The 13,083-nt window shown below is 48.3% G+C and overlaps 1 protein-coding gene across 1 annotated transcript in view; it reads right to left on the minus strand.

Moving 5' to 3' along the window:
* Window positions 1-11,284: 11,284 nt before the first annotated feature.
* Window positions 11,285-13,083, minus strand: part of ITGB5 (integrin subunit beta 5) — a 56,844-nt gene continuing 55,045 nt past the window's right edge. Inside the window, exons 14-15 of the mRNA XM_039702118.1 lie at window positions 12,398-12,564; window positions 11,285-11,870 (exon numbers count right to left, since the gene is read on the minus strand). Of these exons, the coding sequence (XP_039558052.1) occupies window positions 11,775-11,870; window positions 12,398-12,564 (263 nt within the window). The 3' untranslated portion in view covers window positions 11,285-11,774. The remainder of the gene's footprint in view (window positions 11,871-12,397; window positions 12,565-13,083) is intronic.

Below are 13,083 nucleotides of genomic sequence, written 5' to 3' on the forward strand. Positions count from 1 at the left end.
TGCAACTCAAACTACACAGTTAAACATTTAGACATTCTCATTAACTCCTGTCCTTTAACAGACAGTTATTGCTCTCAGGGTCCATGGGCTTCCTCCACTCCTCCAGATGTCATACTGATTTGGCAAGTTGGCATGAAGTGAAACAACATCATGAGCATTTGTCTTTTTTATAAATTACATTATGCACACCATGCCTTGTCACTACATTATTGTTCCTTATTTCAAGGATGGATCACATTGTACAATTTATAAATATAATTTCTCGAGCAGGCAACAAATTGGATCATTGGCATTCCTTACACCACCCTTGATCATTAGATGCCAAATTTTGATGCTCAGCAGAACCTGTCTCTGAAGCATCTTGGTGTCAACCTAATTTGGCATACTTACTCCCCAATACACCAAATTATCAATAACAATAGCCTTTAAAGCACATTCATATGTTGAGGCTCCATATTCCATTATAATACCCCAGGATACAGATTAATTTGGGTGAGGAAGACAAGCAACTATAATTACACTTCATGTTAGAATCACACCCAAGTATGGTTTCGGTGTAAATGGGACAGAGCAAAGCTTGTATTGATTCTGGAAACCTCACGGACCTGAAATAATGAATCAGCAAATACAAACAAAAGAGGTTTTAATGGACTCTGGCATCTTACAGGGAATGCCAACAACAAGAATTGTCAAAGATACTGTAATCTCACTGGTCCTAGTTCTACATGCTGCTGTCTACAGAGTTGGCTTAGTACTAATGATAATTGGGACATCTGTGACCCAAGCAACACAATCGGGTCTATAGTTCATAACCTCTATTGGGCACTCTGATTATAACAAAACTGAATTTTTTTTCCAATCCATGTTTTTCTAATTCCTTCTACAAACATGACAATGACCCTGGGTGAAGCTGGTGGCCAACATTTTAACCCCTGGATGGTTCTGTTTTTGTGGCACTAAGATTATCACCACAGAAGATAGACACTTGTACCACAGCACATCTTGCTCCTTAGGCATTCCCATCTCAAGGTCTGACATTTAACTTCCATCACAACCACTACCCTGTAGGTAATCAAGGCACAGTGCTTAACACTGTACTAACAGGTCCATGAGGTTTCCAGAATCAATATGAGCTTGTGTTCTGTCCCATTTACATCATCATTTATTGACTGTGCCAGATGAAAATAGAAGTCAGCAGCATCTATTGGCTGCTCTAAGTGCTGGTGTCCTATGCCTGGTTATGTCTGTGGTATAAAAAGGACTTACTTTGTACCCCAAATGGAGCCTCATTCTCTGATGCATCCCAATGTGCACAAATCCTTGCTCCCAGTGGTATTTCCTTGGCAGAGCAGACCCTCACCGGGGGTGCCAGGCTGACTCCAGGTTCTGTGATGCAGCGAGGGTTGACCTTGGCTGGGTGCTAGGTGCCCACTGAGCCTCTCTATCTCTCCCCTTCCCAGCAGGACACGGGAGAGAATAAGGTGGAAAACGACTCGTAGGCTGAGACAAGGCAGTTTACTAAAGCATGAAAATAAACAAGCAAAATTTGCATGTGCATAAACAAAGGGAAAAAGTCAATCTCTACTTCCCATCAGCCAGCGATGTTCAGGCTCTTCCCGGGAAGCAGGGCTTCAGCACACGTGGTGGTGGCTCCAGAAGGCAAGTACTGCAGAGTAACAAATGCCTCCCTGATCCTCCTCCCTCCCTTAGCTTTTACATCTGAGCTGACGTCACACGGTATGGAATATCCCTTTGGCTCGTTTGGGTCAGCTGGCCTGGTTCTGTGCCCTCCCAGGATCTTGCCCTCTCCCAGCCCCTTGATGGGGGGATGTTAGAGGGACAGGTCTGCTCAGCAGTAGCCAAAGCACTGGTGTGCTACCAACACCTTTTCCACTGCAAAGCACAGCACTGTGAGGGCTGCTGAGGGAAAATGAACTCCACCTCAGCCAGACCCCTTATTCCATGCACTGTCCACCCCTCATTCCATACCATTTGCGTCATACTCAGATCCCACATAATTTATATGTCTTCCAACTGTTCCGCTGTATTTATTTCTCATTACTGGAATGCCTTCTTGCCCACACATATAACTTAAATTACATCCTCAAACCATCAAACATACATTTTCATTAACCACTATCCCCTGTCCTTTCAATGACAGATATTATTTTCCCATTTCATGGGCTTCCTCCATCCTTCCAGATCCATGACTTGGGCTCCCTTCCATCAGGATGAGTGATCAGGACAGAAGCAGCACACTTGATTGTTGAACATTGACACCAGCCTGGCTCTGGTTGTTTTTGCATTCATCTTGCTCCTCGCAAAATTCATTCTTCATCAGTTTGTGTAATTTCTGCTACTTCCTGCAACATACAACTCACACCACAGATTATTTTCCCCCCAAGGTTAAATCTCCTTGAGGTACACACAAGGTCTCCCCTTCCTTCTTCATCACCCAGAAGCACACCCAGTTCCTTGGGCAAAGACAATCCCACAAATGGGCTTGCCTTTTCCCATGGGAGGAGAAGTCCACACTGACTTTTCCCACTTCCCTGTGTGTGCAGGGACCTTATTTCCTCCCACAGTGTGTAGGGGTTTCATTTGGGCAGGACCAGGGCGGTTACCAGATCCCCTAGGGTTGACTAGCCAAGTGGCTTCTGCTAAATTTGCATGCCAGTGCTTCCATGGCCCATTACCTTACACTCTTTACAGAGTTTCCAGCAGTCCATTATACCTTTCAATCTTCCCAGAGGCCTGTGGGCAATAAGGGATGTGATATATCCACTCAATGCCATGTTTCTTTGCCCCAGAGTTGATGGGTTTATTTTTAAAGTGAACCCCATTGTCTGAATCAGTTCTCTCTGTAGTACCATGTTGCCACAAAATCTGTCCCTCAAGGCCTGGGATCTCAAGGTCTCTCAAGCAGTGGCCATGTTTTACAGGGGATGTTTGCAGCCAGCCAGCTGTTGCTTCTAACACGGTGAGGATGTGACTCCTGCCCTGGTGTGTTCATGGCAACAGCCCAATGTAGTCAATTTGCCAGGCCTCACCGCACTGGAACCCCAGCCACCACCCTCTCTTCCTAGGACACTCCACTTGTGTGGCTCACTTGACTGCAGCACGTTTCACATTTGTGTATAACCTGTGTGGCACCACTTGGCTGCCTTTGACTGCAGCTCACGTTGAATTTCCAACGTGTCAGGTACAGCAGCACTCACAGATGAATCTTTCAGGCCCCAACAGCCCAGTCAGCCTCCATTCCCCATCAGACTCACACTGGCCATAGGGGGCTGTTAAAGGGTCAGCAGGTCCTGCTGATCACTCTCTCACCACACTGGCACCCCAGCCACCACCCTCTCTTCCAAGGAGACTCCACTTGTGTGGCTCACTTGACTGCAGCACGTTTCACATTTGTGTATAACCTGTGTGGCACCACTTGGCTGCCTTTGACTGCAGCTCACGTTGAATTTCCAACGTGTCAGGTACAGCAGCACTCACAGATGAATCTTTCAGGCCCCAACAGCCCAGTCAGCCTCCATTCCCCATCAGACTCACACTGGCCATAGGGGGCTGTTAAAGGGTCAGCAGGTCCTGCTGATCACTCCTTGGCTCTCCAAGGACTAATGGATGGGGGGCTCATGGATGGGGGTCACAGAGTCTTGGCTGGTGAGATACTGCTGCTGCTCCACAGTCCTGGTAGCAATTGGTACTTGCTGGTCTTCATTCAGCCTGCAGCAATCCTACAATGAAGGGATCTTCTGAGAGGCCAGGCAGGGTAAATAGCTCTTTGATCTTCTCTATATTCACTGTAACTACACTAAAAGCCCATGGGTATCCTTTTGGATCCTTGAAGTATCTAGTTGATGCCAAGGATACAAGGGCCTCTGAGCCAGAGCCAGTATCCTTCCCACTTGTTCCCTGTTAAGCTCACCTTGGCCTCTGACACAGAAAACTGGCATCCCCCTGTCACTCCAAAGACCCAGATGGATTCTGCACTCCTGTGCATTGATGCCATCAGTGTACAGTGTATCTACTAAAGCTTTTCACTTCTGATGTGCCAGGACATCAGACCCACACAGTCCAGTATGCCTGGTCATCCCAATTCCTCCTCCTGGCCAGAGGCAGGGACCCTCTATTCCTGTTCCTGGTCAGAGTATTCACTATCTGACCTTTGCGATGCCAGATCAGAAGTGCCCTCATCAGGGTGGAAGGAAGTGATTTTAGCTCTTTTATGTCTGGGAAATCGCTGATTGCCTTCTTGTCTCTCCGTGGCAACTACACTGGCAGTCTTCTTGGGTGACCCTTTAACAGCTTTCTTCCCTCTCAGTTCACGGACACGGGCTTCCAGCTTAAAGGTGGGCTCACCTACCCACTTCCTCATGTCCTCGCCCTGGTCACGCAGGAAGAACCAGAGCTCACCTCGGGGCCGGCGCTTGGGGCTCCCCTTCCCTCTGACCGGGGAAGGAGAGGGCTGATCCCTTGGGCTGCCCCTGAAAGCTGGGCTGCTGGCTTGCAGGGACGAGGAGGTGCCCAGAGTTTCTTCTACGTTTCGGAGCCAGGAGGACGCCATCTCTACGGTCGGTGTATCCATTTGTGGGTGGTACAGTGATACCAAGCTGCTGGAATATGATGCAGGGGCGCTTTGAACCACCTTCCTCCACATGGCTGTTGTGCAAGGGGCATCCTCTGGATCTTCAGGGACCCTGTCACTTTTTAGATCACTATAGACGATTTCCAGCACTGCTAATTCTCTCAAGTACTGGATACCCTCATCTGCAGTGGTCCACTTCCCTGGGGAGTTCACCAGATCTTCCTTAAATGGGTATCTTGCCCTCACGCTTGAGAGGAGCCGTCTCCAGAGGCTGCAAACTGGTCCTTCTTTTCCAATTCCTCTTTCAATTTCCCGATCTTTAGCAAGGGATCCCAGCTGCTGGGCTTCATGGCCTTCTAACTGCTGCCTGCCAGCCCCATTATCCCAGCACCGAAGCAGCCAGGCAGAAATGGGCTCACCTGGCTGGCGGCTGTAATCTTTGCGCAGGTCTCGAAGTTCTGACGAGGTCAGGGACCGAGTAACTTCGGTTTCCTGTTTGATCTGCCTCACTCCTTTTGACTTCTTTGTTGAAGGACCTGCCTCTTGATCCAACCCCTCCTTTCCTACTGTTACTTCCCCTTCTTCTTCCTCTTCTTCTTCCTCCCTCACTAATCGATGGAAAGGGTGTGTAACTTGCCTCATCCATTTTTTTGCTTTCACTTCTGGGGCAGTTGCTGCAGCTGCTGTGTTTTGAGTCCCTGACTCAGCCTCCTCACATGCAGTTTGGCTTCCTGCCTCCACTACAGACCTGTGGGAGTACTGAACAGTGGCTCGGTAGGCACAGGCCAGGCCCCAGTACAGAGCAAGAAGCTGCTGGTGTTCAGTGGGGTGGGCAAGGCACCCTTCTATCAGCTGCTGGGTCAGTTTGTCAGGGTTGATAACCTGCTCAGGTGTAAAGTCCCAGGCAATGGGAGATGAAAACCGCCCTAGTAACCTGCCCAAATCCTTCCATGCACCTTGCCACCCAGGAACTGGATGCCTCAGGGCATCTTTCAGTATCTCCTCACCTAAAATTTGTTTTCTCCTACCCCAGGATGATGCCAGACTCCATAAACTCCATAGAATGCCAACAGTATTAGCTAATACTATTAAGAGTATTAAATGGCTTACATAAGGATGAGCAAAGACCATGGGAGCCTGCACTATAAAAGCATTCACATCAATTACCGTGCCCAGAACATAACTCCCCACACACAACAAGGCCATCAGTGTAAGAGCAAAGCACAGAGCCATTATTTTTGTTAACATGTTCCCAAACTCAGCAAAATAGAGATAAGCAGTGCAGCTGACAAACTCCGCGTCCTGCACAAGAGCTTGTCACTCTATAACTACAATTTACTTTTTACTACAGCATGCAATACAAATATGGATATATATATATATAAAACTGCCTTTATCTCACCTCACGTTTGGGCACCAAAAATTATGGTAGTGTGTTGACCTTGGCCAGGCACCAGGTGCCCACTGAGCCTCTCTATTGCTCCTCTTTGCAGCAGGACACAGGAGAGAATAAGATGGAAAACAACTCGTAGGTTGAGACAAGGCAGTTTACTAAAGCATAGTAAAAATAAGCAAAAGTTTGCATGTGCATAAGCAAAGGGAAAAAGTCAATCTCTACTTCCCATCAGCCAGCGATGTTCAGGCTCTTCCCGGGAAGCAGGGCTTCAGCACACGTGGTGGTGGCTCCAGAAGGCAAGCACTGCAGAGTAACAAATGCCTCCCTGATCCTCCTCCCTCCCTTAGCTTTTACATCTGAGCTGACGTCACACGGTATGGAATATCCCTTTGGCTCATTTGGGTCAGCTGGCCTGGTTCTGTGCCCTCCCAGGATCTTGCCCTCTCCCAGCCCCTTGATGGGGGGATGTTAGAGGGACAGGTCTGCTCAGCAGTAGCCAAAGCAAACTGGTGTGCTACCAACACCTTCTCCACTGCAAATCACAGCACTGTGAGGGCTGCTGAGGGAAAATGAACTCCATCTCAGCCAGACCCAATACCTTGTCCAAGTGAGACTGCCCATTGTAAGCTGGCCCCACTGCTGGGATGGGTTTGTCAAGCACCTGGTACCAGCAACAATTTATATAACATTTTATATAACATTTCATAAGTGTATTTATAATATTTTACATATATATGTGCACATACACACACACATATATATATATGCACACATGCATATATACAGGCATGCATATAATCACAGAATCATTTAGGCTGGAAAAGACCTTCTGAATCATTGAGTATATATTTTTAGTCTGTGCTGCCATCCAGTAACCCTAGGAGCTGAACACACAAAAGGAGGGTTGCTGCCTTTCTGAGCACACTGTCTGTTGTTCAAATACCTCCAAAGTTAACCATGACCTCTTCACTCCAAGTAAGCAAGGGCTGGATTAGAATCATAAAAACATAGAATCATTTAGGTTGGAGAAAACCCTTATGCCCATTGAACCCCAGTGTTACCCCAGCACTGACAAGTCCACCACTAAACCACGTCCCAAAGTGCTACATCTACTTGCCTTTTAAACACGTCCAGGTTTGTGGATTCCACCACTTCTCCGGGCATCCTGTTTTAATGCTTGATAACTCTTTCAGTGAAGATATTTTACCTAATATCCAATCTAAGCCTCCCCTGCTACAACTTGAAGCCATTTCTCTTGTCCTACATAATAATTACTGGCAAGTATTTTTGCTGCTTTAACTAGTGGTAATTTTATGGTGACTTGTAAAATTTAAATATAGACTTGTTACTAATATTCATTACTGCTAATATTGATTTCTGTTGCTGTTGCAATATATATTTGCTTGAGCTGGTTTTGGCTAGGATAGAGTTAATTTTTTTTCAAAGCAGCTAGCACAGTTCAGATTTTTGCTGGAAACAGTGTTGATAATACAGAGATGTTTTAGTTACAGCTGAGCAGAGCTTACACAGATTCAAGGCCTTTTCTGCTCCTCCCTAAACCCCACCAGCGAGGATGCTGGGGGTGCACATGGAGTTGGGAGGGGACACAGCCAGGACAGCTGACCCCCACTGACCCCAGGGATATGCCAGAGCATCATGTTCAGCACACAGAACTGGGGGAAGAAGGAAGGGAGGTACGTTCATAGTCAGAGCGTTTGTCTTCCCAAGTCACTGCCAGGCGTGAAGGAGCTCAGTTCTCCTGGGATTGGCTGAACACCTGCCAGCCAGACTCCGAAGGAATTCATTCCTGGTTTTGCTTTGCTTGCGTGCAGCTGTGGCTTTACTTATGGGACTGTCTTTATCTTGACCCACGTTTTCTCACTTTTTCTCTTCTGATTCTCTCCCCTATCCCACTGTGGCAGAGGGAGAGAGTGGCTGTGTGGGGCTGAGCTGTCAGCTGGGGTTAAACCATGCCAGCCTTACAGTAGTTACTCGTAGCATAGATACGCTTGTTTTGTAATCACCAGCATGCTTGCCTTGATAGTGGTGACTTGTATTAAAATGCAATAAAGCAATTTAGGAAGTAAAGCCTCCATGTCCTTGTGCATGACAGGGTCCTGCAAGCCCATGGTTGCAACCTTTGCTCCCACACAGACTGGATGATCCTGGGTTGTGGCAGCTGAATGGACAAGTTTCTGACCTGGCTGCATCCAGTGGACACCAGCAGAAACTAGTGGGCATGAGAAAGAGACAGGATGAAATAAACTCCTGTGTCTCTGCTATATAGTTTTGACCTTTGCAGGCTGGCAGTGGAGTCGAGAACAACAGCCAATTCCAGTTCCTGTGTTCAGGTATGGAGATGGTGCTGGGATATGCTGCTGGGCTGCAGATACTGTGAGTTACCTCACTGTGGCATTTCCTGCAGGCAGCTCAGTGATCCTTTTCTCAACACTGTAGCTCCTTGGCTTTCCACTTGGCTGGAGAAACCCAAGGTTAAATAAGTTCAAGAGTGTGGAGCATTCATCTTCCAGAGCCTGGGCTCTGCCTTCAGCTGCTGAGCACCTTCTTAGTCCACTGTAAAGGGCAATGAGGATGCAGGCAGACATGCCTCACTCAGGCTTGTGTAACAGAGAACGGTTCCACTGCACCTCCACAATTAACAAAGCAAATCATGCTGCCATTGGCCTGGGCTTTTCCCAAGGAATGGTGCTGTGTCCTGCCCCAGACCAGCAGCACAGGGAAAAGGCAGTGGTGAGCCCCAGCCCCAGCAATCCTGCAGCAGCCCTCAGCTGTGGCTGGGGAAACAGGAGGAGACGATGTTGCAAGGGCATCCGGATTCCAGCTTGGCTAGACAAGCACTGACATTTTTCCATCACATCTGACCCGTTGATGCCTTCTGCTGGAGCTTTCGTTCAGGAATGCTAGCTGTGGTCAGCCTGCATGTATTTACAGACACAAATAAACTGCTGCTGACTGAAATACACCACTCCCATAACTGTGCTTGGCACTACTCTTGCAAGGGCAAACGCAGATCTGCTTACCCAGTAACACAAAGCCTTAGCAGTGCTTCCTTACTTTTTAAAAAAAATGTAACCTTGTGGAAAAGCTGAATTTGGGGGGCTGCTCTGCACTGCTGGGTGCAGGCAGCACTGACAGCATCAACACTATTCACTTCTTTTTGTAAACTGGCTCAGTAGCCTGGCCTGTGGCACCCTTCCCTTGCTTATTTGGTCCCACACTGCTCCCTGCCTACTCTGCAGACCAGTCTGCTTTGCAGCTGAGTCCTCTCCCTGGGCAGGGAAGGAGGGCACTTGCAGTCTGTCCCCAAGCCTCTTCTCTGCTTTTTCCACTCTCCCTGCCCAAGCCAACCCTTAGCAATGAGTCAAATCTTGGCTCCCTACAACTGCCTGGGTTGCCCAGTCTCTCAGCCCTAGCCCAGTGTTGTGGGAAATGCCACAGCACAAAGGTAATCTGCAAGAGTGCAAGGGAAAGGGTGGCAGGGGGGCACTGCCTGTGCCTCTCCTTTCAGAGTGCAAAGGGGTGGATTTGTTTTTAAACTGCTTGGTCCCTCACAAATTAACTGAAGCAGAAGTGTATTCACAGCATTTGCTGCTTTGGGTGGCAAAGCTGGTTTAAAGCATTCCTGCCCTTCCTTTTCCTGGGCTTTCCTTCCTGCTCCCCCTTTCTGTGCCTGGGGCAGTATGACTTGTGTGAGGCAGCCATGTGAACCAAACTAAAACTCGCTCTGTCTCCTTGTGATGATTATTTTCTGACTGCTTGCTATTTTTTGTGTCAGTGATTAAATCTGTCTTGCCATCTTGGCAAGTGGCAGTGGGACGATCACAAACCCCAAATTTACCCCAAGGATGCTCCTTCCCAGGTGGCAGGGTTAGTCCCAGCTATTCAAAATGCAATTTCTCAGCCTGCAAACTTTAGCCTCGACTTCATTATTGTGTAGGAGATGTGGAGCCCTGAAGAACTGTCCCTGAGCAGTATTCAGGCCTGTTCTGCTGCTCGTGGTGCTGCAGGGAGGAGGCAGCACAGCCTCCAGCCCACCCGTGGTGGGTTACACTAAGGCAGCATTTAACCAGAGCCTGCTCCTGCACTTGTTTCCAGGGTGGATCTATGCACCCTCCTCCCCTGCTAGGGCAGATTTAGTGGAATCGAGTGGGAAAGACAGCATAAATTTCATTTGCTTGAGGTTTTGAGTTTTTACCCCACCTGATCAGCACCGATCCCGCCAAGGCGCCACTTGCTGCCCTCCTAAAAATCCCAGTTCCGAGATATTTTTAGTATGGTCTGCTGCATTTCTTCAGGGTTGCTTGTAGGTGGAGGGGGGGCCATAAAGTTCTTGAAGGAGGGCTGTTTTTACTGAACAAATAAGAGCTTCTGTTTATAGAGGCAAAAACACATTAAAAAAATAAATCCGGAAGGATGGGCCCATGGCCCTTTTCCAATGAGAAGAGCAAGTCAAAACAATGAACACCATTTGTTTTTGCTTTTCCCTGGCAAGCTTCCTTCAGCTGACTATTGCATGATCTGTTCAGGGTGAAGAGACAAGAAAAAAAGAAATTTAAAAAAAGAAGGGGAAAAAAAATCCAGGCAGTAGCAATTGCTCCAGCTTCTCTCTCCTGTGGCGGCTGCAGCCCCATCTGTGTGGGTTTAAAGCTGCAGCTGTCAGCAGGGTAACCCAAACCCCAGCTCCAGAGGAAAACAGACAGGGCTGGGGGAATAGTTTGGGGAGAAAAATAAAAAGAAAGCAAAAAAAACCAAAGCAAAATACATGTTGTGAACCAACAAGACTGGTCTTTATCCAGCTCTCTTTCCAAAAACTCAGGGCTCCCCTGCTTTTCCAGCTGGGCTCCACAGGACCCCACAGCAACAGTCCTCTGGTAAAAAGTCAGAGGTCTGGATGAGCTGCTGTGTGCTCTCAGCTGCCCTCCTGTAGCCCCCTGGGCTGGACACCTACCTGCACACCGTGAGGAATGGGTGTTTATATTAGTTTCCTCAGACTGAACTCCCTTTTCCTTGGGCTCCCACCAGTTCCCAATCTGTTTAGCACCATTGGCTCAGATCAGGATCTCCCTGCCCTGGGTCAACACCAGTGTATTAAATCAACACAACTTCTGTGGCATTGCCTACAGCTCCAGCTCCATGTTTTATGGCCATGCTTTGACTGATAAGGCTCTATTAATAAATCCATCAGGCAGCACCACTGCTGCTGGCAGGAGGAGGAGGAGGCCCCAGTTTTGGTGGGGGTCTCAGCAAAGAAACAATCCACTCTATTCACAGCATCATATATGCACAACTGTTTTATTTTGGGGTTTATATAAAAAAAATTCCTAAAGACTGCAGAGCTTTCTTTATCCTAATTTCTTACACATATGGTTCCAAGACCCTGTTTTCAAGCTAATTCCCCCCCTAACATCTTGTGATGGAGTGGGTTCCCCTGATTTTTGACCTAGTCACCTTTTCTAATGGGATATGTCTAAAGCTGCAATATGGCACTTGGTTCACTTAGTTGGCAGGTTTAATACATCTGGAAAGCTGGGGTATGGAGATGCACACGGCTCAGAGTCCATCAACACAGGCAGGGACCCTGCCCTCACATCTGTGCCTCCAGAATGAACCAGACCTTTCTCCTTACTGTGCAAATCACAGGCTTTGGTCATCGACCAGTCCCGTCGTAAGGGATTCTCGCCCCTGAAGAGAATCCCATCTTCAAGTGGGGAAGCAGCCCGGCCATTCAAGCAATTGTCCATGGCAGTGCCAGGCACTGAGACCCCTTCAGTCAACTGTACCGTTGTAAGACTTGTTGAGCTTGTTGAAGGTGAACTCTACGTTATGCGTGGAAATAGGCTTTCGGTAGAGAGGATTGGATGCCTTTGGAGAGAGGAGCAGACAAAAAGAACAAAGATGAGGAATAATGTCCGTGCCATGGTAAAAACATACCAATTACTTTGGTGACAGCACTGTGTTTGGCTTTGAGTGAACTGAATATTCAGCTCCAAAGGCAGTGCTGTTTACCCAGAGCTGGTCCATCAGACCCACCTTCCATCCTGCCTGCAGGCAGAGGCACTGCCCTCCAATGCTGAGCACCCCCCTGAAAGCCTCCCAGAAGGGTTCCCTCACAGACCTGACCAATGCAGCTGCCACCACAGTCTCCCCTACCTCCTTCAGCCTCCAGCTCTGCTTGGAAACAGATGATGAAACTAAAAGCTGGGAATAGTTCTGCAAAGCATTTATAACTTGCCTAGGAGAAGGCAGTGCAAGATGCTAGACTTTGAAGGCACCACAGGATATGGACACATGCATCCCTCATTCCTGCCACCCTTTTCCTTCACGGCAGAGCTGTTTGCTGCCAGTGGATCCCAACAGCCCCCCCAGCAGGACCCCCAGCTCAGGCTCACCATTTCATATCTGGCGCGGGAGCGTTCGCTCTGGAATCGGTCGAACTCCCGCCTGTCGTGAATGGTGACGAGCAGCTTCCAGAGCGCCAGCAGGATGATGCCAATCAGCACCACGCTGCCAATCACTGCCAGCACGATGGTCACAGCGCTGGGGGCTGAGCTGCAGGCTGCCAGGGAGGCAGAAAAGCTAATTAGCTCTGGTGTGAGTGTATCCTGGATCAGGTAATAACATGGACTGCAGCCACAGAGCAAGTGACCTCAGGCAGCACTAGCAGCAGTGGCTGAATTTGAAAAAGCAAAATTGAACTGATTTTTTTTTTTTAAATTAAATAAATTCCTGGCTAGAGGCAGGTCAAAGGGACACCTCTCGTGGATGTCACCAGAGCTGGGATGTCACGTAGTAGGGGGGCAGTGCCACTGTCCAACAGTGATGCAGGGTTTTAATGCCAGCTGACCCATGTGGGACACAAAGCGTTAAGGTGCCTCTGGCAAAAGGCAGCTCAGCTTCTCCTACAGAGAGACAGGACTTTATATAAGGACATTAACTGTCAGCTAATCAGCTGGTCTTTCAATTAAGTACAAGCTGCAGCACAGTTGAAATAGAACATGAGCAATCTCAGTCTTTCCCATACTGGCCCGTGCCTCGGAGGACCGGAGCAAATCACAAGAAGCCACTGCTGGATGCT

This window comes from Passer montanus, unplaced genomic scaffold, assembly GCF_014805655.1.
Source record: "Passer montanus isolate IOZ18808 unplaced genomic scaffold, ASM1480565v1 scaffold1, whole genome shotgun sequence".
In the NCBI taxonomy this organism is placed as follows: domain Eukaryota; kingdom Metazoa; phylum Chordata; class Aves; order Passeriformes; family Passeridae; genus Passer; species Passer montanus.